The 23,714-nt window shown below is 37.7% G+C and overlaps 1 protein-coding gene and 1 pseudogene across 3 annotated transcripts; one reads left to right on the top strand and one right to left on the bottom strand.

Annotated features, from left to right (window-relative positions):
- Positions 1 to 11,590: 11,590 nt before the first annotated feature.
- On the bottom strand, positions 11,591 to 13,835 carry LOC113355954. 3 transcript variants are annotated; one of them, XM_026598943.1, is made up of 3 exons: positions 13,184 to 13,835; positions 12,305 to 12,645; positions 11,591 to 12,108 (listed from the first exon to the last, which is right to left on the bottom strand). In XM_026598943.1, the coding sequence occupies exons 1-3, from the start codon at positions 13,296 to 13,298 to the stop codon at positions 12,103 to 12,105; spliced, it is 462 nt and encodes a 153-aa protein (XP_026454728.1). In that variant the 5' UTR covers positions 13,299 to 13,835; the 3' UTR covers positions 11,591 to 12,102. The 3 variants fall into 3 exon arrangements, with proteins under 3 accessions (XP_026454728.1, XP_026454727.1, XP_026454726.1); XM_026598942.1 differs by lacking the exon at positions 12,305 to 12,645; XM_026598941.1 differs by having other exon boundaries at positions 11,591 to 12,645.
- Positions 13,836 to 19,616: 5,781 nt separating this feature from the next.
- LOC113359336 lies at positions 19,617 to 23,306 on the top strand (annotated as a pseudogene).
- The last annotated feature ends 408 nt before the right edge of the window (positions 23,307 to 23,714 follow it).

Below are 23,714 nucleotides of genomic sequence, written 5' to 3' on the forward strand. Positions count from 1 at the left end.
CATCATCAGATCACACAAATAGAGAAGAAATCAGAAGAGAAAGAACTGGAATATTGCTGAATTCTATTTCTCATTTTAACTAGTTGTGTTGATTGATTTCTTCAATACATTGCAGACTCAATTTATACTAGTTGAGAACATGACTCACTTCTAACAGACTCCTACAAACCAGCAACAACGACTCACGACTTCCACTACTACTGACACGTTCAAAGCAAGACTGAAGACATTACTACTGACACGTTCAAAACAGAACTGAAGACTAACAAATAACTGAAAACACATACACGAACTAGGCACTAATTTTTGACAAAGACGTGTACTCTGGTGAGACGAAGCACCTGTACAACAACCAACTTGAGCATGGTGACCATTCTCAATATAATCTCCGAGACATACAACAACGGATCTTCTTGTGAATGATGAGTGCCAAATAATGTATATATTTATCCCTTTTTGTTGGCACTTTAACTCATCTTTTATGCATTAATTCTACATTTTATCCCATATTCTGTATTTTCATTGTTTTCAAGAATAAATATTTTTATTAATTAATTTTGCATTTTTAGGTAATAAATAAAGTTCGGATGAGTCGCGGAGCGAAAAGAGCGGAAAAGTAGTGAAAAGCCGGGAGAAATCACGCAAGGAAGCCGCGAAGAATGGTGCGCACAACCTCATTTTCTACACACAAAAGCGCCTCCGTTCTCAGCCGTCAGATCAGTTCCCAGACGCATCCGATGGTCGCTCCTTCATAGAGCATCAAAATCTGAAGTCTCTGCCAAGCACCACAGCGCCGAAATTCCAAGCCTTCAGATTAGATGGTAGTTGAATCCAACGGTCGCTCCCTTGCTGTGCATCGAAGTTTGATATCTCCGCCTTACACTACAGTACCTAACTCCATCAAGTACCGTTCATTTTGTTGTATCATATAATCTGACGGTCGCTCCAAGCTTCACTCCACATCACCGTCCGATCTACCTACCATCTTCGCATCTCGCAGCTCAGAGTCACAGAACATCAAGACTCGATGCATTCGCCTTACACCCTAGTACCCGAGCCCATCCACCTAACCCAAACACACCCCCTACCCCAAACACAGTCGAGCCTCACCTACACCACCCCCCCCCCCTGCAGAGCCACCTCCTGCAACTGCCGCACCACATCATCACCACCAACTCACTGCCACCACCATTTCTTCTCAAATCATCATACCCACAACCCATCACTACTATCATCACCCCTATCACCTATTAAGCTATTTCAACAACTCCACCATCCTCTTCACTGTTAGGATTGGATTTGGTGAATTAGATTGATAGATGAAGCAATTGGAAGCGTGGAGAGCATGAGGAGAGTCAGAGGAAGAATGGGTCGTCGCACATGGGAGGAATTGTGCCACAAAATTAGGTAATTGGCAAAACCTAATTTTACTGACTTTGGGGAAAATTGGGGGAAAACCTAATTTTGTGTAATGGGTATAAATTGATGTTGGGGGAAAATTGGGGGAAAACCCTAAAGGGTAATTGGGTATAAATGGTGTTGTGTGGAGTGTGTGAGGACACTATATACCTCTCTGGACTAGCCAGTAGAGAATTTGCTACAATTTTTATGAACTTCAAATTTCAGTGCCTGTCAGTTAACAGTTGAGTATTGCATATGTTTTAGTTATCTGATATGTTGCTGATTGTGTCTAATTTATATCATATGATGAATGTGAATGTTTTATTCATGGTTAGCATGAGCTAATCAGCTTCAGGCCAAGGCTCAGTGAAGCCTTGTGCACTGTCAAGTGTGAATGAGCTAGGATAATTCTTCCTTGTATGTTTTGATTGTGCAAATGAGAGATTCCAATGCTCATAGAGCCTGTGATTGGCTGTACTGTCAAAAGACAGCCAATGCTGGGTAGTAGACTAGTGAGCAAGTTGGTGTTCTTCCATTTCTAGTTGTATGCTTAGGAATGAACATAACCTAGAAACATGTCACTTGATTAGGACACAAGGTGGATCATATGCCTTGGCTTACCCACCACTTCTCTTTCAGTCAATTATAATTTCAGTCCTGTGTGTTTGCTTCCTGATCAGTCATTTCTTCAGTTACTTTTCTTGCCTTTCATTTTCTTGCACTTTGTAGCTACTGTGCACTGAAGTCAGTGCACTGAACTCACCCTGCCCTTGGCTGCCAAGCCTTGGTTATTTGCTGCTTTTCTTGGCTGTTTCTTTGCTGCTTTATCTTCCAAGCCTTGGTTATTGTCTGTTTTTCTTTACTTACCTTGCATTCTTGTCTGTATGCCATTTACCTTGCCTGCCCTTAGCTCACTACACACTTTAGCTAGGAAAACTTCTTATATGCTCCTCTCCCTGTGGACAAACCCCTACTCCCCCTTTTATTACAAATCTTGACCTTGTATACTTGCAAGTGTTTTGTGTGCATCTTAATCATCACAACAAGTTTTTGGCGCCGCTGGGGAGCTGGCTGTCATATTTTTGAAGTTTTCAGAGTCTGCTGCTGTTGTTAGCCCTGCCAAGTTGCTGCTGTTGCTGTTGCTTGCTGCCAACTGATGCTGCCTAGCTGCTGCTGCAACTGCAAGTGTTGCTCTGCTGCTGCAAGTGTTGCTGAAGCTGCTGCTGTGAGAAGCTGCTGCTGCCAAGCTGTTGCTGTTGCCAAGCTTGCTGCCAACTGAAGCTGCCTAGCTGCTGCTGCTGCTGTTGCTTCTGATCCAACTTGCTGCCAACTTGCTGCCAACTGATGCTGCCAGGCCTGCTGCCAACCTCTTCTGCTGGGCTTGTGCAAAAATCTCTGAACTGGGCTTGAACCAACTGAGCTGGGCTCAGTAACCTCAACTTCTGCTGGGCTTGCAACTTCTGCTTGGGCTTGCAACTTCAGCTGGGCTCCGTTGCTGCTGCTGCTGGGCTCTGCTCCACCTGTGCTGCTGGGCTTGGACGTGAGCTGCTAGGACGATCCTAAAGCCCAACTGGGCCTTGCAACTAAAAGGGGACTAAAAGCCTATTTTTGGGCTTCCCTCCAAAAACAAGTAAGCCTAACCCATGAGTTAACCCACTTGGGCCTCATTTAAATTCAAATTTGGGCTTGTAATAATTAATTTAATTATTTATTTGGGGATTGTAATAATTTTTATTTATTTTCTTTTTTTTTTTTTTATATTTGGGACTGTAATTATTTTTTTTGTTCTTTTTGTTTTTTTTTTTTTTTTTTTGTTTTTCTTTATTTTTTTTTATTTTTCTTTTTTTCTTTTATGGGTTTGTTTTAATTATTATTATTGTTTTTATTTTCTTTTATGAGTTGTGCTAATTTATGCTAGGTTTAGTTCAAAAACTTTTCCAAAGCCCAATTTTAAACCAAAAACAAAATCCCTTCTTTAAACCAAAACCCATTCAAAACCAAATCTTCATAACCCTTGTGGGCCAAACTGTTTCCGATTGCTCTGTCTGACCAACATGTTAGTTAAGGTACCTACTAGGACATGATTGTGACCTACAGAGACCAGACAAACAGACTTGTTAGAATTAACCCAGACGAACCTATCGAAATTCTAAGTTCTGAGGGAGACAGTCCAGATCAACCAGAAACAATGGGAGAACCCCGTACCCTCAAAGATTATATGTACCCAACTAGAGCCAGTCACCGTCCTGTTTTTGCTGCCCGAGGCTAATGGCCATTATGAGCTGAAATCTAGCACAATACAGATGTTCCTATTTTAGAGGTGTTGAGAATGAAAACCCGTACCACACGTGAGAGAATTCGAGGAAATTTGTGGAACTCTGCGTTTCACTCAAATGACCGACGAAACCCTGAAGTTAAGGCTTTTTCCTTTCTCCCTGAAAGATAAGGCAAAGGCCTGGCTTTATGCTTTACAGCCTCAATCCATCATGACATGGGATGACCTCATAAAGGAGTTTTTCAAAAGTTTTTTCCCGAACCACAAGACTGCGACAATTCGTCAAAGTCTGAATAGCTTTGTGCAATTAGAAGGTGAGACCTTAGCTAGATACCTGGAGAGATTCAATGAATTATTGCTCCAATGTCCCCATCATGGTTTTGAAAAATGGAGACTTGTGCAAATTTTGTATGAAGGTCTAGATGGTCCACCCGAACAACGGTTTGAGTCGATGGTATGGTCTATTCGTAGATAAAACTGCTGACGCGTTGGGACTTTCTTGATTGAAGTAGCTGAAAGACGCAACAGTGGGAATCCATCCGGTGAAACAGAAAGACTACATCCGAAGCAAAGGCTTTTAGGATGAGCGGATTTCGAGGTAGAGCACAAACATGGCATCAATAGTTAGGAGATTAGAAGAGTTGAACTACATAAAAATTCAAACCTTCCACCACTACTCTCGAGAACATGTAGCTTCGTCTGTTTTGTGCTGCTTGTAACGACCCCAACCATCATTCCAAAATTGTCCAGATTTGCTTGCAGTCCAGGAGTCTAGGCTTGAACAGGCACATGCCATGTTTCAGAAACCAGAGCATAACCCTTATCTCAGACATACAATCCAGGATGGAGAAACCACCCTAACTTTCATGGTCAAAAGGGCCCACTCAAGGAGGACCATCTCAACCCAATCAGAGCTATCAAAACAATCAGGGATATCAAACAATCAAGGTTATCAACACCCGAGAAAAACCCTCAACAACACTCAAACTCTCACAACAATCATATCCTCAACACAATACCGACAGAGATTGTCCACCTTAGAGGAGATGTTCCAGAGTTTGATGCAAAGTCAGAAAAATCTAGATCAAAAGATGGATCAAATAGTGAGAGAGAAAAGGGTAAACTTCCGAGCCAACCCCAACAAAATCCAAAGAGGATATTCCAAACAGGCACAACATCCTGCACTGAACCTCACCTGATCAAATCCATGCCATTACCACCCTCCGAAGGGTAAAGTCATCGAGAACAACGTAGGCGAACCTAATGAGTCTGATACAAATTCCACGCTGTCTCCACAACCCAGAAAACCAAAGAATCGAGCAAGTTGGAAAATCTGACAATTCTACTGCTGTGAATGCCCTTTGCCAACTATCTTCCTGTTGCTTCCATTCCTCAGAGATTGATCTATCAACAGAAAAGTCCCATTACAATGAGATGTTAGATCTGTTCAAGAGAGTCAACATCAACATTCCTTTTCTTGAAGCAATCAAGCAAATCCCTGCATATGCTAAATTCCTCCAAAGACTTGTGTACTCAAAAGCGCAAGCTCAATGTGCAAAAACGTGCTTTCTTAGCTGAGCAGGTAAGTTCCATCATTCTGAACAAAACTCCCACCCAAGTTTAGGGATCCAGGATGTCCAACAATTTCTTGCACTATAGGAGAACACACGGTCAATAAAGCGTTATTAGACCTAGGTGCAAGTGTTAACCTACTGCCATATTCTGTTTATGAGCAGTTAGGTCTTGGGGAGTTGAAACCAACTCTATCACTCTACAACTGGCAGACCGATCTGTCAAGATTCCTCGTGGAGTGGTGGAAGATGTTTTGATCAAGGTTGACAAATTCTATTTTCCCGTAGACTTCATTGTCTTAGACACTCAACCTGTACAAAACCCAGACTGTCACATTCCTGTCATCTTAGGACGTCCTTTCTTGGCTACGTCCAACGCGATCATCAAATGTCGGAATGGAGTGTTAAAACTGTCTTTTGGTAACATGACGGTAGAATTGAATGTGTTCGATATTAGTCAACAACCTGTGAATCTTGATGATGATGATGTGCATGAAGTTAATATGATTGAAGGATTAATGCAAGATTCGTTGACTAACATTCTATCCGTTGACCCCTTTCAAGCATGTATGGAGAACTTTAACCCTGATTTCTATGATGATGCATACTGTAGTGACGTCCTATCTCTGCTCGAATCTGTACCTCAAATGGACGTCACTGAAAGGAAATATGAAGTGGAACACCCCTATTCTCTGATTCCAAGCTTATTCCATCCATTGTTGAGCCACCCAAGCTTGAATTGAAACATTGCCTAGTACGTTGAAGTACGCATTCCTAGGTTCTTCTGATACTTTACCTGTCATTATTTCATCATGTTTAGACACGGAACAGGAAAGTAAGCTTTTAGAAGTACTTAAGGAACACAAAGAGGCCTTAGGATGGACCATCTCAGATCTCAAAGGAATTAGTCCCACCATTTGCATGCACCACATTAACCTTGAAGAGAATGCCAAACCATCGAGGGAAATGCAAAGGAGACTTAATCCTAACATGAGAGATGTAGTCAAAGGAGAGATCCTGAAACTACTTGATGCGGGTATCATATACCCAATTCCCGATAGCAAATGGGTTAGTCCCATTCAAGTTGTGCCTAAGAAGTCAGGCATTACTGTTGTTCAGAACGACAAGAATGAATTAGTCCCTACTCGTACAATCACAGGATGGCGAGTATGCATCGACTACAGGAAGTTGAACACAGTAACAAGGAAGGATCACTTCCCGCTCCCTTTCATTGACCAAATGCTAGAACGTGTGTCTGGACACAGTCACTACTGTTTTCTAGATGGCTTTTCCGGTTATAACCCCATTTTGATTGTGGAGATTTTTGATGTTTGGGGGATAGACTTCATGGGTCCATTTCCCATGTCTGACAGCAAGTTGTACATCCTAGTCGCAGTTGATTACGTTTCTAAGTGGGTAGAAGCCATAGCAACCAGAACAAATGACCACAAGGTGGTACTTTCATTTCTAAAGGAGAACATATTTTCACGTTTTGGTACCCCTAGAGCTATCATCAGTGACGGCGGTTCACATTTTCGTAACAAGTACTTTGAGTCTTTAGTACGCAAGTATGGCATAACTCACAAGGTTGCTACTCCGTACCACCCTCAGACTAGTGGACAAGTGGAAGTGTCTAATAGGGAAATTAAGCACATTCTGGAGAAGACGGTCAACCCGTCCAGGAAAGATTGGTCATTGAGATTGAATGATGCTTTGTGGGCCTATAGAACAGCTTATAAGACACCAATTGGCATGTCCCCCTATCGTCTAGTGTATGGAAAGCCGTGCCATCTACCTGTGGAATTAGAACATCGTGCCTACTGGGCAATCAAAGAGCTGAACTTTCTCTGGACGAAGCTGGAATTCAAAGGAAACTTCAACTCAACGAGTTGGAAGAATTGAGAAATGAGGCTTATGACAGTGCCAAGCTGTACAAGCAAAGATGAAGATTTCATGACAAGCGTATTCTGCGCAAATCCTTCACTCCTGGTCAGAAAGTCTTGCTGTATGACTCCCGATTACATCTTTTTCCAGGAAAACTGCGTTCCAGATGGAAGGGTCCGTACCTAGTACGCACAGTTTTTCCTCATGGAGCTGTAGAGCTGGAGGATGTCTCCAACAAGAACGTTTTCAAAGTCAACGGGCAGAGATTAAAGCCATTCCTTGAGCCATTTCCACCCGACATTGAAACAACCGACCTGGAGGACCCAGTCTATGTGGACTAAACTGGTCCACTCTTTCCCTAAATAACCAAAAGTTTTCCAAATTTTCCCTAAAAACCAAAATTTTCGTTTTCCCATCAAAACCAAATGTTTCCCAACAAAACCAAATTTTTTCCAAAAAGTCCAATCCCATTAAAAACCAAATTTTCTTGTAGATAATGTGTTAGTTAAATTTCCTTTTGTATTTTGTGCTCATCCATTGTGACTGCTAATATGATGGATTTTTGCCTTGAATAACGGAGTTTTAATCGAGCTACCACCGTACAATCGGGTATTCTCTCTCCTTTTACTCTACTCAGCATGTTCCTCTTCATATATTGTTTTATAATTCTTTCCATTTTGAAACATTGAGGACAATGTTTAGTTTAGGTTTGGGGGTATAGAGTAGATACCATGATAATTGCTATAATTGAAAACGAACTCCTTCTTCTTTTGAAAAAATTGAAAAATTCCAAAAAATTGAAAAATCAAAATTCAAAAAAAATTAAAAAAAAATGAAAAAAATCATAAAAATGGAGCTCATTTACCTTGAAATGTTGACTCTTGTGCAAATATGTATTTTTATTAGGAGTCTTAGTCTAGATATTTAGGCACCCTGATTCTAGCACAATTCACATAGTGATAAGAAATTTGCACGCGCACGATCTACCAATACATGTATGGCCTCGATCTTCAAGGTTTGATAGGAAGTTACGATTGCCAATCACTTTAGAATACTGAACGAAACTGACTAGCTTGTTCTTTGGTTGGTTGGGATAGAAGGTGGAGGTTACATTAAGAAAGACAACCATCGAATTTAACTGGGTGCATCAAAAAGGGCTACCTCTTGCAAAGTGTCATGTAATTTTGTTTCCTTTTGTATTGTATCAAAAGTGTTTCCTTGTTAAAAAAAAAAAAAAAAAAAAAAAAAAAAAAAAAAATATCAGAAAAATACAAAAAAAAAATCAAGTATTTATCAATTCCATCATCTCTTGTTCCAAAAATAAAAAGAGATGTCAATGTAAATAAGAGTCATGTAAATAGTCATTTTGTGTTTTTGTTGTAAGCAAGGAGGGTGTATGCCATTGATGTACAACGCGAGTAATTGTGAAATACCTCCAACTCATTCACAATTCTCGTAAAGTCCGGACAGCTAGCTAGATTTCGACCTCAGTTCTTAGCCTGAGAAACTATCTCTTGGTGATTAGTAGTCATGACTTCAGATCTTTCTTTACACATGTGTAGATACACTTTACACTCTTATCACATGTCTTTGTTATCAGTGCTAGGATTGTGCCTTCGATAGCTAGATTGACATCTCCATTTTGCTGTGAGCTTAACTGTTTTGCACATGTCACGTTTGATGGAATATGAGCTTATATTTTGACCTAGAACTTTGTAGGTACGTTCTAAGCAAACCTTCACGAGACTTCAACTCGTCCACTAGGGACACTTAGTGGTTTAAAAGGCTTAGTGCATACGCTAAATGCATTCGAGAGACCAGCGACAGTGGTATAGTTAGGATTTCCTTAGTTTTGTTTTACTTGAGGACAAGTAAAATTCAGGTTTGGGGGTATTTGATGAGTGCCAAATATTGTATATTTTATCCCTTTTTGTTGGCATTTTAACTCATCTTTTATGCATTAATTCTACATTTTATCCCATATTCTGTATTTTCATTGTTTTCAAGAATAAATATTTTTATTAATTAATTTTGCATTTTTAGGTAATAAATAAAGTTCGGATGAGTCGCGGAGCGAAAAGAGCAGAAAAGTAGTGAAAAGCCGGGAGAAATTACGCAAGGAAGCCGCGAAGAATGGTGCGCACAACCTCATTTTCTACACACAAAAGCGCCTCCGTTCTCAGCCGTCAGATCAGTTCCCAGAAGCATCCGATGGTCGCTCCTTCATAGAGCATCAAAATCTGAAGTCTCTGCCAAGCACCACAGCGCTGAAATTCCAAGCCTTCAGATTAGATGGTAGTTGAATCCAACGGTCGCTCCCTTGCTGCATCGAAGTTTGATATCTCCGCCTTACACTACAGTACCTAACTCCATCAAGTACCGTTCATTTTGTTGTATCATATAATCTGACGGTCGCTCCAAGCTTCACTCCACATCACCGTCCGATCTACTACCATCGTCGCATCCGCAGAGGTCACGAACATCAGACTCGATGCATTCGCCTTACACCCGTACCCGAGCCCATCCACACCCAAACACACCCCCTACCCCAAACACAGTCGAGCCTACCTACACCACCCCCCCCCCCCCCCTCTGCAGAGCCACCTCCTGCAACTGCCGCACCACCATCATCACCACCAACTCACTGCCACCACCATTTCTTCTCAAATCATCATACAACCACAACCCATCACTACTATCATCACCCCTATCACCTATTAAGCTATTTCAACAACTCCACCATCCTCTTCACTGTTAGGATTGGATTTGGTGAATTAGATTGATAGATGAAGCAATTGGAAGCGTGGAGAGCATGAGGAGAGTCAGAGGAAGAATGGGTCGTCGCACATGGGAGGAATTGTGCCACAAAATTAGGTAATTGGCAAAACCTAATTTTACTGACTTTGGGGAAAATTGGGGGAAAACCTAATTTTGTGTAATGGGTATAAATTGATGTTGGGGGAAAATTGGGGGAAAACCCTAAAGGGGTAATTGGGTATAAATGGGTGTTGTGTGGAGTGTGTGAAGGACACTATATACCTCTCTGGACTAGCCAGTAGAGAATTTGCTACAATTTTTATGAACTTCAAATTTCAGTGCCTGTCAGTTAACAGTTGAGTATTGCATATGTTTTAGTTATCTGATATGTTGCTGATTGTGTCTAATTTATATCATATGATGAATGTGAATGTTTTATTCATGGTTAGCATGAGCTAATCAGCTTCAGGCCAAGGCTCAGTGAAGCCTTGTGCACTGTCAAGTGTGAATGAGCTAGGATAATTCTTCCTTGTATGTTTTGATTGTGCAAATGAGAGATTCCAATGCTCATAGAGCCTGTGATTGGCTGTACTGTCAAAAGACAGCCAATGCTATGGGTAGACTAGTGAGCAAGTTGGTGTTCTTCCATTTCTAGTTGTATGCTTAGGAATGAACATAACCTAGAAACATGTCACTTGATTAGGACACAAGGTGGATCATATGCCTTGGCTTACCCACCACTTCTCTTTCAGTCAATTATAATTTCAGTCCTGTGTGTTTGCTTCCTGATCAGTCATTTTCTTCAGTTACTTTTCTTGCCTTTCATTTTCTTGCACTTTGTAGCTACTGTGCACTGAAGTCAGTGCACTGAACTCACCCTGCCCTTGGCTGCCAAGCCTTGGTTATTTGCTGCTTTTCTTGGCTGTTTCTTTGCTGCTTTATCTTCCAAGCCTTGGTTATTGTCTGTTTTTCTTTACTTACCTTGCATTCTTGTCTGTATGCCATTTACCTTGCCTGCCCTTAGCTCACTACACACTTTAGCTAGGAAAACTTCTTATATGCTCCTCTCCCTGTGGACAAACCCCTACTCCCCCTTTTATTACAAATCTTGACCTTGTATACTTGCAAGTGTTTTGTGTGCATCTTATATGCTCCTCTCCCTGTGGTCAATATTCCTACTGTAACATCAACCAATAAACTGTTCTTTCTTGTTCTTATTTCTCCAAGTTTTAAAATCCCAGTAGCTTCAAGGATCACTACTTGGTAAGCATGAATACAACTGTCGCTATCCCAGTATTGCCCAGTACCAACACCAACAATCTTCTCAAATTCATGTTTATAATATGAAACAATGATAAGTAAGTTGTGGTAACAGGAAAAGAAGTAATTTGTTGCCAAACCTGGAGTAATCCAAAACTCGACACCAACAACTTCTATACATATTTGACTGAGAAACTCATACCCTCTGCTTTTTCCATCATTAGTCCTTAGAAGCATCTCCAGGCTTTCCACTCTTCTTTTTCCAGCTTCTATTAGAGCATGGTTCAGCAGTTTAGTCATCATCAAAGCACACCTCAGAACTGCAACTTCCAACTGATTACAAACACCAACTACTCCGTCACAGAGTACTTTTAACAGTTATGTTATTCCCTCGCTACCATTAAATGATAAAAGTATTATTATCTTTCGATGAATCTCAGTCTTCTATAACCCCTCCTGAGCTTCAAGAGCTTACAATAAATTTCAGCAACTAAGAAAATCACCATAAGAGGACATACATGGAGCCAAGGCACAACATTTTCTAGCTTATACACTGTAATCACCTGTGAATACCATGTTGGATGATAGACTTTCCTACGAAACTGATCTAACCAACCTTCATTAGCGGTAGAAAACCCAAAAATGCAATGTAATGGGGGTGTAGGTTCTTCATGTATCCACTGTTGAAAAAGCACAAAACCAGTATCACCATTAAACTCCAGCTATGACGGCTGGGCATTTGATTGAGTATTTGTTGTGTATAACTAGATTCATTTTCCTTTGTCAGATAAAAAATATTACAGAGAACATTAACTTTCTCCAATAGTTCTTCATGGAGCTTGCAAACAACCTGACTGTCACTATTTTTCACGAACACCAACCCATTTAGATACCTCCATAACAATGTTGAAAAATTTCCATGTGCTAGAATTAGCTCATAAACATTTATCCAAGTTAACCCTGTAAGAACAAACATACCAAAAGTAAGAATTTGCAGGCATAATGTAGAAATACTTATAATCGATCATGTCCCTCGTCCTCGATCAAATACCCTTCCAGAAAAATTCTGGCCACCATAGATACATTTTCCACTATTTAAACTACACATTACACTAACAAACATTTTGAGAAAACCATATCTCATCTTCTCAATTACCATTGAGTGTGATATGTCAGCAATCAATGTGTTACCATCTTCACTATCTCCTTGAGATGCTTTCACAAGCACGACAGCCGCACCAAAGTAACTACTTGCATTCAATTGAACCAACTCATAATTATTGCTTCCCATATAGTTAAGTAATTTCTGAAATAATTCTGAACTTGCTGCAACTAGCACCTCTAAATAAGAATTCCACAAATCGGTTTGATGTATTCTATATCGATCAAACAACAATCGACCACAAGCATATCTGGTGATGCAATCTTCTTGTGACAATTTCAGGAACAATTGCCAACCATATTTATTGTCAGCATTTCCAACAGATACAAGCACACCTGAATAAGAAGACAACAATTCCAAGCTATACATAAGCTTACTATCTGCATAATAAGAAGTATTCCAACTTAACTCAAACCATTTTCCTCTATCAATTACTCTTCCATCAAAAATGAGGACACAATAGGAAAATTTTTTCCTACTAGCACACATAATAACCATCTCACAGACCACAAATTCTCTACCACGATCAAAAAGCATGCGGACCGATTCAGAACTAGATATAAAAACACATACAGAAGTAATTTGTGATACCTATAGTCTGGAAAATCCCTTGAAAAATTGGAAAATGTAAGAAGTAAATTGACATTCAGAACTGAAATTCTGAGTTAGCCAGTTTAAATCCTTTACCTTAGTATTTGTAACCTTTCTAACTTGAGAATTCGAAACAACATTAAGAGAATCATGTTCAGAAACGAAGGGTTTACCCTCTTGATAATCCAGAAACATTGAATCCCATTGTATTTCTGAACTTCATTAACAACACTAGATCCATGACATAAGAGAATTTAACTACGGGTATAAATTGAAAATTACCTTCATCAATTGCACTTGGAGTTGAAGAATTTTGAATTGATTCTCGTACTGAGCTTAAATCACCTGAATCAACTGAAATTGATTTCAATTTGGTAATAATCTCTTCCTCGGCCATCTTCGATTCACCAGATCCGTTAGAGAGATTTGTTGTTGTAGTAGAATCTTAAACTTCATTAGAACTTTCCGGTGTAGGACCTTGACCAGCAGAAACTCTATCATGTTCGTCACGAAATTATCGAAATAACTCTCGGATAGACTGTAAATACCTTGATGATGGTTGTTCATGGTGTTGGTCAACCTTCTTGAGTAGATCTGCGTGTTTAATAGCCAGCTCATCTTGTCTTTGGTTGGACTCCTTTTGAGTTCTAGCTAACTCATCAATCTTTCGGTTCAGTTCATCAAACGCAGCTATGTCGGCCATGGAAGAAGTCGGAGAATCGACTGCTCTGATACCAATTTTAGTGAACTCACTACAATCTGGATAATCAGGAGCAGTTTGGGTCTCTAAGGAGAGAGATGATTTAGGATAGATAGATGAAATTAGAGGATTAGGAGAAGAAATAGAAGAATTATGGAAATTAGGGGGATAATAAGAAGACATTGTTAGAGAAGAAGTTGCAGAAGGAATTTAGGGAAGAAGATACAGTTTCACATTTTCATTCACTAGTTCTCAACGTTGTACAATAGTTTATATTTAAGCTGGACGACACACAACTACCGTGCAGAGCACGAGAGACTCACATGAATAACTATACCTAGACTACTAACGGCACCCGCCGCATAACTTGATAAGGCTTGCCCATAACCAAGATGGTCTTCCTCATGTAGATTCATGACATGTCAGCAAACGTTTTAGTTAACCGGAGTATTTTTCCATTTTCTGCCGTATGTTTACTGCCACACTGTCGGGGAGAATAGAACATCTTTCAGTTTTTTAATTACTTCTACAAAAATTCTTAGTGAACCGTCCCACAAAACCACATGAAAACCGCTACAGAAAACAATATAACTGCTAATGTTCTATGATATTCTACCGAACAGTTTCAAGAGCTCCAATATCTGCACATCCTGGATTTTCGATTCCCAACAGATCCAGGATTTTCTTCTCAAGATAGGCTGGACACTCACTCTAGATACTGCTTCTGGTCTGTACATTTTCAAATTATTTTCGTATTATTCATACTTAACTATGGTTCTTACATATTACATATTTTTTTCTCTATGAAATCATTCTTGTGAAAGGTCAATGTTAAGGAATCAGTATTGGGGTCAGCCAAGTGGAAACGTTGTCAGTCATGAAGAGTTGAGTTTATTGATCCTGCAATAATGGCAGTTTCCATCAATTGCTGCTCTCCTCGGGATGATCCAAGAATTCAGCAGCTATTAATGGAAAACTCTACAATTGGGACAACTAACATGGAACAAATTTGGGACAACCAGTCCGGACCTTTGTTAGTTGCTCTCCTCAGGATGATCCCAGAATTCAGCAGCTATTAATGGAAAACTCTACAACTGAGACACCTAACATGGGCCAGATCTGGGACAATCAATCCAGACCTTTGATCTTCACCCCATTACGAATTCTAATATTAGAGTCATTCTCCTCTTCACCATTAAGATTGTGACACATCATGTCTCATACCTGGACCAACCCCGACCTTTCTACAATGGGGACAGTGGGGACTGGTCCAGATATGAGACATGACGTGTTACAATATTAATGATGAAGAGTGGAATGACTATAGCATTGGGATTAGTAATGGGGTGAAGATAAAAAATGATTAAAGTTCTGGATTAATTATCGCAGATCTGGCCTATGTTAGTTGTCCAAGTTTTATAGAGTTTTCCGTAATGCAGCAATCCATATCTGCGAGAAAGGGACAATCTCCAGACCACACAAATTGTACCGAGAGCTTCACAAAAAAGGAATTTGACATGGTATACTCGAAGTGCTCAGCTTATTGTCTTTTATTCTTTAATTTATGTTATTGTTACATTTTTTAAACTAACTAGGTCATCTAATTTGGGACGGATGGAGTATGGATTAAAACAACCAGTCATAAGATACTCGTTAGATTCTTCTTGTATACAAGTGTTTTTATGGGAGATTCTTCACATAATTGATCAGTGTTTCAACTTTAAGTCAAAGTTTAAGACTCCTTTTACGCGGACTGCAAGTGTCTTTCACCTCTACGGCTCTACCCAGAGCCTAGTTAGCAATTAAGGGTACAAGGAGTAGTTCGTGCGGCATATGTACAGGAATTATACGGATCCGAATAGGTCGAATTCAGTCAAAAAGTCGGTCAACGGTTCTTTGTTCGGAACGGATACATATGTATAATTCGTTTCAGAAATGTGAGTTCGGTACTCAAAATTCTCCTTTATTAAATAATAAAATTTTAGAATTTTAGGGTGGGGTAATGTAGTTTGTGTTAGGTCTCGGGTTTTTTTTGCATTTTTGGTTTCCCCGTTAACAAAAGTTATGCATTATATTTGTTTATATAATATAAATATCAGACGTTGTGCGTAGTTCAATCAATTAGGTAATCCAGAGTCCAGAGAGAGTTGGGTGAACAACTCGAGTGAAACTTCTTTTATGCGAAAAGAAACTTCTCTCTCGCATGTATTTTGAGTGAAACATCTTGTTGTCCCCTTCACTTTTGACTGAAATATATACCCAAGAAGCAGAAACACTTTTATTTTATGAGTTATTTTACTTTTACCGAAGAACAAAACATCTTCTATTTCACCGTAAATATGCAAAATCAGTCCGAGAAATAGCATTTAACATGCAATTTACATATAAATTTGATATGTATGAAAATTATTTTTTATTTTCTAATCGAGTTATTATTTTATATAGTTGTTGGGACATAATAATGTGTAAGATAAATTTTTGTAATATATTATTTTATAATATTAATATTATCGAATTTATTATTTAAGCACTAAGGACCTGAGTCGGGAGCCGGAAGCAGAAAACTCTATTATTTTAACGAGAGCATTATATTAAAATAGAAAATTTTGGTCCGACACTCCAACTTATATGGGCGGAGAAGGGAAGTATCTTATTAAGCAAATATCTCTTTCCTATGTTACCCCTTACTTTTTGAGAAAAACTACTGTAGAAATTTTAATGAGAAAAACTATTGTATAAACTTTAATAATTATCTAAACCTGTGGATTAATATGAAAATGTTGTGCTAACTAGGTGTTGCACTTGCGAATTTCATTCATAACAGGTGCAAACAAGATATTTCATCTACACAGACAGTCCAAAAGTGCATTTCACCATAAAGGCGAAAATAATCACTAGTATATGTACTCATTATGGGTATGCCAAACTGCCAAACTCATGGCCGCAGATCCTCTGTACCCAAAAACCCCTGTACCGTCTGTACCCACTAATCAACTCTTGACACTTGTATAGGTATAACTAATCATATTCTTACCTTATTCATCTCCCTTAATTACAGAAAAAGATTTTGGGAAATTGGATTTAATGAGGAAAGTAAATGATTTATTATTCTCTCTTAAAATGTATCTGCATTTCATTTGCAAATCCCTTGAGTTTCTATGGGAACAGTTTGATTGATTCGATGATGATATTTTATTGATCAGCTGATTCGTGATGATTAAGATAAATCCCTATTAAATTTGTTATCGAGTTTATCGTGATGATTAAGTTAAATCCTCACTAAATTTGATATCAAGTTTATTAAAACGTTTTAGGTATATAATTTCTTTTAGATGATTTAACAATTTGTTAGGAGTATTTCCTATTGTTTATCAACAATACTCATTGTGTATTAGTAAGTTAGATGTATACCAGTTATATACTATCATCTTATATGATATGGTGTTTGATTTTGATCATGCATGATTTAAAGACGAAGTAGAACTAGTTTATCTTATTTTTGTTTTTAATTTTTTTTCCATAAATAGTAAATATGGAGACATTAAGATGAAGACGAGACATATATGGAAGGAATATATGAATTTCGTTATGGTAAAATAAGTAAGAAACATGTCATTATTTGAATGGCCGACACAAAGGGCACAGGGGTTTTTGGGTACATAGGATCTGTACCCCAAACTCATATGCCTATATGTCAGAAATAACAGATAGGTATATGCGATGAAGTGTTTATCTAGTGATAGAGATTCCATCGTTCGATGGTATTTCCATCCAGCGATGGTCAGACTATCTCCGAGTAATTATATATATATGTCCTTTTCTCCTACTTTTTCACTTTTCTAATACTGTATTTTTACATATTTTTATGGAACTTGCTAGACACACCAAAAGTATTGTACTTCGTTTTGACCCGAAGGGAATCGCACGGACCTAACCTTGCATTCTTAGCGTAGAGATTTGGAAAGGGTAGTTGTGGGCCCCATCATCCTATCACACGGTACGGACGCTCGGTGCTTTGTTTCGGTGTGTGTCAATCATTTCCGTATTTTTATATCTAAAGGGTCTCATTTTATATGTTATAATACTCCAAACAAATAAAAATATATATTCGAGACTATAGAGTAAAAACTTTTATTAGCCAAGAAGCAGAAACACTTTTATTATCACATAACACAGGTCGAGATTTGAGACTAGACAGTAAAAATTAGGGGAAGGAAAACGTCTTTTCTTAATTATGGACCAGTATAAGCATGTGGTAGAGTAAGAAAGGGTGTAAAAGCATATGTCTCGTTTGTTCTTGTCCCGTTATCGTCTTGTCTAGAGAGTATAGAGTCTATATACCATCTAAACTCGAGATACCTAACGAGAGGTAATGAGACATAACCACTAAACTCAGCATCTACGACTGAAATCACTGACCCTACTAGGTTACTATTTATCAGAAAAGAAGTTAGCTCTTCGGGAAATGTTTTCCTTTTTTTTTTACTCTCTCTGTCTCTCGTTCTTATATACCCTATGTTAGCTCCATGCATACGGCTACAATCACTAGCAATTATTATTTCTTGCTCGGTCATTACAGGTCAATTTAAATTATTAGTATTATTAAAAATTGTTCAGAGTTGGTGTAAACTCTAGAATTTCTGAAACTCTCGATAGGACATAGAGGTTCAATTTTCCTCAGCATGTGAGAAACAAAGTAAAAACCCCATCTGAATTCTACTCCATCTGAATTCTACTACTAGTTATTAAAAAAGGGTTGAATGATAATCAAACGTCTTTTCAGATGGATTTGTAAGCAGGATTGGAGGGAGATTGGAAATAAAAGCAGACGTCTCTTGTTGTCTCGAGAGTATACACCATACACCAAATAAACTCTAAAGTTAGAAGGAGTTAATGAGATGTAACTAGGGCCAGGCGGACATCAGAGATTTACGATCTACGATTCTACATTTTTCCTGTCTAATTCTATAGGTCTGATTCCCAGTCCAGCCAGTGTTTTACCTAAAATACATGTGAGAAATAGAATTCTTCCCTCGCGCTAGAAGTGCAAGATACAAGCTAACACTGATGAAAGTGAAAGATAGGTGAAAACGCAAATTATCAAGTGAGCACTGACGTGAAAAGACTTCCACTTATACCAATTTTATTTTCCCATCACATAATATAATATAAGTTATGATAATAATAATAAAAATCTCATCCCGGAGCCCCCCCATCCGCTTCTGCTCCCTTGGCTAGGTTACCCATGAGCCTCGCTGGTAGGCTAGCACAGCAACCTGTTCAATTAATGTAGTGGTATGTCGTTGGAGAGCTTAGCTTGTTAGGCTTCCAACTAGTTAATGTAATACTCTTTATCCAATAATTATAAAAATATATAATAATAATAATAATAATGAGAAATTAATAAGACAGTTATTATACTTCCCTGGGTATCATCAAAAGTAGTTTAATTAATTAATGTAGCTTATTACTGGGAGTAGGTTAAGGCCCTTAAGGATAATTAGTGGAGGTGAAAACATAAAGTTTCACTCCTACATAATAGAAAAGTAATTTTATACTCAAAATTTATTCAATATAAAGTAGGTGAAAATATAGTTTTGCAACTGAAACACTGGTGTGTGTGATAGAAACCAAGCATAAGGCACATGGAAAAAGTTTTAAAGGGGTTGTTTCCCTCGTGGTACATATATATAATACACAATGTCTAAAACTGGCGTGCCAAACAGACCCTTACAGTTCTGCATCATGCAAAAAGGCTGCTTTCCAAAAAATTGAGGAGAAAGGTGGAGAAAAAGGAAAAACCTATAATATGTTTGTTATTATATTTTGTTTCAATCTTCTTCTCAACTTTCATTCTCGTTATTGTTGTGATATTGGATTGTTATCATACTCGGGTTTCTTTGCCTTATTCTTTTTAGTAACGGCAATGATATAATAGGATTTTTTTTCTTAACCTTGTCTTGTCATTTGCTCCTAAGTCCTACCTTTATAAGAATCAAAGAAAAAGAAGAGAGAATGGGAAAAAGATGTAGAGTACAGCTGAAGAGGATAGAAAACAAGATCGATAGACAAGTTACTTTCTCAAAGAGAAAACCTGGTTTAATTAAGAAAGCTAATTAAATTTCTGCTTTATGTGATGTTGAAGTTGCTCTGATTGTTTTTTCACCGAAAGGAGAACTATTTGAATACCCTATTGATGCTTGGTACGTACTCGGTACTCTATCTACTTATTTCCTCGATCTATCCTTTTTATCCCAAGTATGCAATTTTAATAGGTAGAGAAAAGTAGTACTGCAATGTTATATTATGTTTTGTTCATGATCTAACGCGATAATTTAAATTATGTAGTGAAATTTTGTATAAATAATTGATCAGTTAAACTATATAAAAATTACTACACGGGGTTTTAACTTTTAAGCTGATCATCACAAAACCAAAAGAAGATGAGTCTATAATTGAGTGTTTATATTGTTACTGGGTTTATGTTTGGAGACTTCAAAATATTTATTTACTATATAAGTAAGACAATATTTATAGATTTTTCACCCCACCTTACTACCCTTAATTGGTTTTTGTTGATCCTTTACATAAGTAATTTTAGCCAGTAGTTGTAATCTGTTTAATCTGATCGATAAGGTGCAACTATCCTCTTTTTTTGTGGCAAAGTCACGAGGAGATTTTATTAATAAAAAGGCAAAGAAAACAGAAATAGGGGGGCTAGGCCAAACCTCGGGTGAAGGAGAGAAAGAGAAAAAGAACAAAAGATAACATGTTACAGATTATTTGAAACGGTAAGAAGACAGACTCGATCTGTCACTACCCAAAGCTGCTCGTATAAAATATGATGGATCATTCCACCACTGAGACCCTGTAGTAGCTCCGTGTTTATCCAACAAATCAGCCACTGCGTTACCTTCTCTATAAATATGAGAATATCTGAATTCTATCGATGATAAAAATCTCAAACAATTTTCCCAAAAGAAGAACAATGAAAGAAGATATTTTCCAACAAAAGTTTAGTTGTTAACAAAAAAAACTACTATTTTGGTTTACTAAAAGAATCACCTATATTTCTGGATTAATAAATATTTTTTTTGGATGTTTTTGATAAGAGTTGTTGTAGCTGTACGTCATGCAATAAACCTGATGTGTTACAGTGGGTTCAACATATTATCGCTTCAGTTTAGTCTTTAGTGTAACCCCAAAGAGGTAGTCAATGTCACAGCTCGAATAGGTTATTTCTATATATTTATTATGTTAATTCAAAAATTACTGCCGACATGTTATATTATAGTATTAGTTTAGCATTCATAAAACTTGGCACTGTGTGGGCGCATGCACTGATGCATCACTTACATAGCAAATATTGAACTGTATGAGATGCATACCTATAAATCTATAATGAAATTGAAATTTGGACTCTTATCAATGTCTTCAACTAAATGGCATGTTTTGGTTAATCTTGTAATTTCTCATATGTAACCTTCATTAAGGCCATGAAAGCATCGACAGGTTTAGCGAACATTAATTACTATCATAACTATTATTGTTTTTAGTGAGAAATTATTTTTTTTCATAAAAAATGCACAGTAAAATTTATGATGTTTAGTAGGGAGCACTCAGAGTGAAACTAATAGCAATTGTTTTTCCTTGTTTATAACCGGATTAGTTGTAATAAACTGTTAAAAAAATTGTGGTCCATATTCATGTAAACTAAGGTTCAATATTATTTCGCTCCACCATCTAAGCTTCTGTGTTCATGTACGACTGCTTCTTTTCTTTTAACCTCTTAAATTTTGGTGCACTAATGCAGCATGGACGGCATCCTTGAACGATATGAAAGACAATGTTGTATTGCGGAAGAGCTTGTTACAACTGATCAAGAATTATTGGTACGTGAGTATTGCATATATACACATTGATAACCTCTATTTTGAAGCTCATGAAAAGATATGTCCACATACACATTGTTATATATGAAGCTCAGATCAAGCTAAGATCAATAAGCCATTTCTTCGGAAGAAAAAGATCTAATCGATAAGCCTTATTAGCGGCCTACTGATCAGCTTGAACTGATTATCTCGGCATATCTCAATTTTGTATAAGGTAAAAATAAATTCACCCATATACATTGGTACCCACAACATGTCAGGAAAAGTCACCTCGAATCAATGATGCAGAAGGAAGGAGAAGTTCAAGTTAGTTAAACATCTTTGATTGAGTTGGAAATTCCCTGATTTCATATATATTTTTCCTCTCATTTGTATGTTTTATTATACGAGTTGTTCAAGAAAAAATAACAACAGCATGGAATATTATTTCTTTGATAGCCTTAATGGTGGATTAATACGAAATTATCAAACGGATGCATGTCTAACTATTTTAAGCATATCCTCCATGCATCTCTTTTTCTCCTTTTTAATATAATTTTCTTTAGCAGTGATACATCACTATGACTCCATAGTTAGGGTTCTTCATATGCCTTAAGGTATAACATGCATAGTGAAATTAGTTAATTCGGTGATAAATAATTCAGAGTACTAGATTTAGCTTGTAACTTGATTGGTGATTCTTATTATAGCGTAACTGGTCCTCAGAATATACCTCAGTTAAGGACAAAGTTGAAGTTCTGCAAAGAAACCAAAGGTACGTATTTATTTATTAGGTCTATATATTAATATGTAAGATGAAACACTATACTTACCATGTGGCAGCCGAATCATCTGCATATCATCTAAAATGTCTAAGTTCAGTAGAGATGCATGTATATCTTTGTATACAAATCTCAATTGTAGCTCCTTTGAATGGAATAAACACATGAATTTTGTAATTAGATTGCAATTTAAGCTTGAAACTCGATAAAAATAAAAAAACGGAGAACTCTGACACTCAAATAACGAAGGATTTACTTTTTCTTTTGGGGAGGTGGGGGTGAGGGTGGGGGCAAACAGATTATACAAACTTGTAAGAAAGTACTGTAAAGGGGTCATTAATATATTAACGTGAGAATCCAACATGCATATGGTGGGAGAAGATTTGGAATCCTTCAGTGTGAAAGAGCTACAAAATTTGGAGCACCAACTTGATACTTCCCTGAAGAACATTAAATCAAGAAAGGTATATACAAATAAATATTACTTGGTAACTAATTTGTATCTATGTATTGAGTTATTTATACGATTTTTTTTATATTTGTTTTATACAGAACCAGCTGTTGTATGAATCCATTTCTGAGCTTCAGAAAAAAGTTTATCCTCTCCATTCCTCTCACATATAGAAAAACATGCTTTATATATGTTTGACTAATCAAAGGTGACAAATTTCTCATGCATATACATTGTTGTTGTTATAAATGACAGGAAAAAGCTTTAAAAGAGCAGAATACCGTTTTAGGGGAGAAGGTAATTTATTATCTCCAATAAAATAAAGGGGTAGCATTAGTTGGATTCAAATTGGATTCAAATATAGGGTGTATGCTTGGTCTAGGGTGTTCGAATCCACCTTAAAAGTAATTGTATATAGATCAAGGAGAAAGAACAAGAACTGGGGACATTGGGTCAGCAGCAGTGCAACCAAGCTCAAGCTCAAAATACATGCCCCAAAGCTCAGAACTCACCGACCATCCTTTTCTCGCAGGAACTTCCTTATGAGCCTCCTGCAAGAGCCATAGTTATTCCACGGTGGATGCTTGGTCTCAAACAATAGAAGGATATTCACTTCCATGGCGGGTGCTTGGTCTCAACTCTCAATCAATAGAAAGATATTGTGCTAACTAGGTGTAGCCTTTGCGGATTTCATTTATAGCAGGTGCAAACAAGATATTGCATCTACATAGACAGTGCAAAAAGTGTGTTTCACCATAAAGGCAAAAATATTCACCAGTGTAAGAGAAACTCCAATGGGGTGCAAACAATTCATTTTACACCCAAAGTAGGAAGGACAAACAAGTAAAATGGATATAGAAACCCTCAAATAAAAGGGTTTGTCCATCGCCTCCTAAGATGAACTGAGCGTCTCAACTTAGTACGACCATACCAAGTTGATATGAGCCCTTCAATTGAAAATATTAAGTTGTATTAAGTACTTGTATCAGTGAGGTTCCGTTGAAGAGTT

Source organism: Papaver somniferum, chromosome 3 (assembly GCF_003573695.1).
Source record: "Papaver somniferum cultivar HN1 chromosome 3, ASM357369v1, whole genome shotgun sequence".
Taxonomy (NCBI): domain Eukaryota; kingdom Viridiplantae; phylum Streptophyta; class Magnoliopsida; order Ranunculales; family Papaveraceae; genus Papaver; species Papaver somniferum.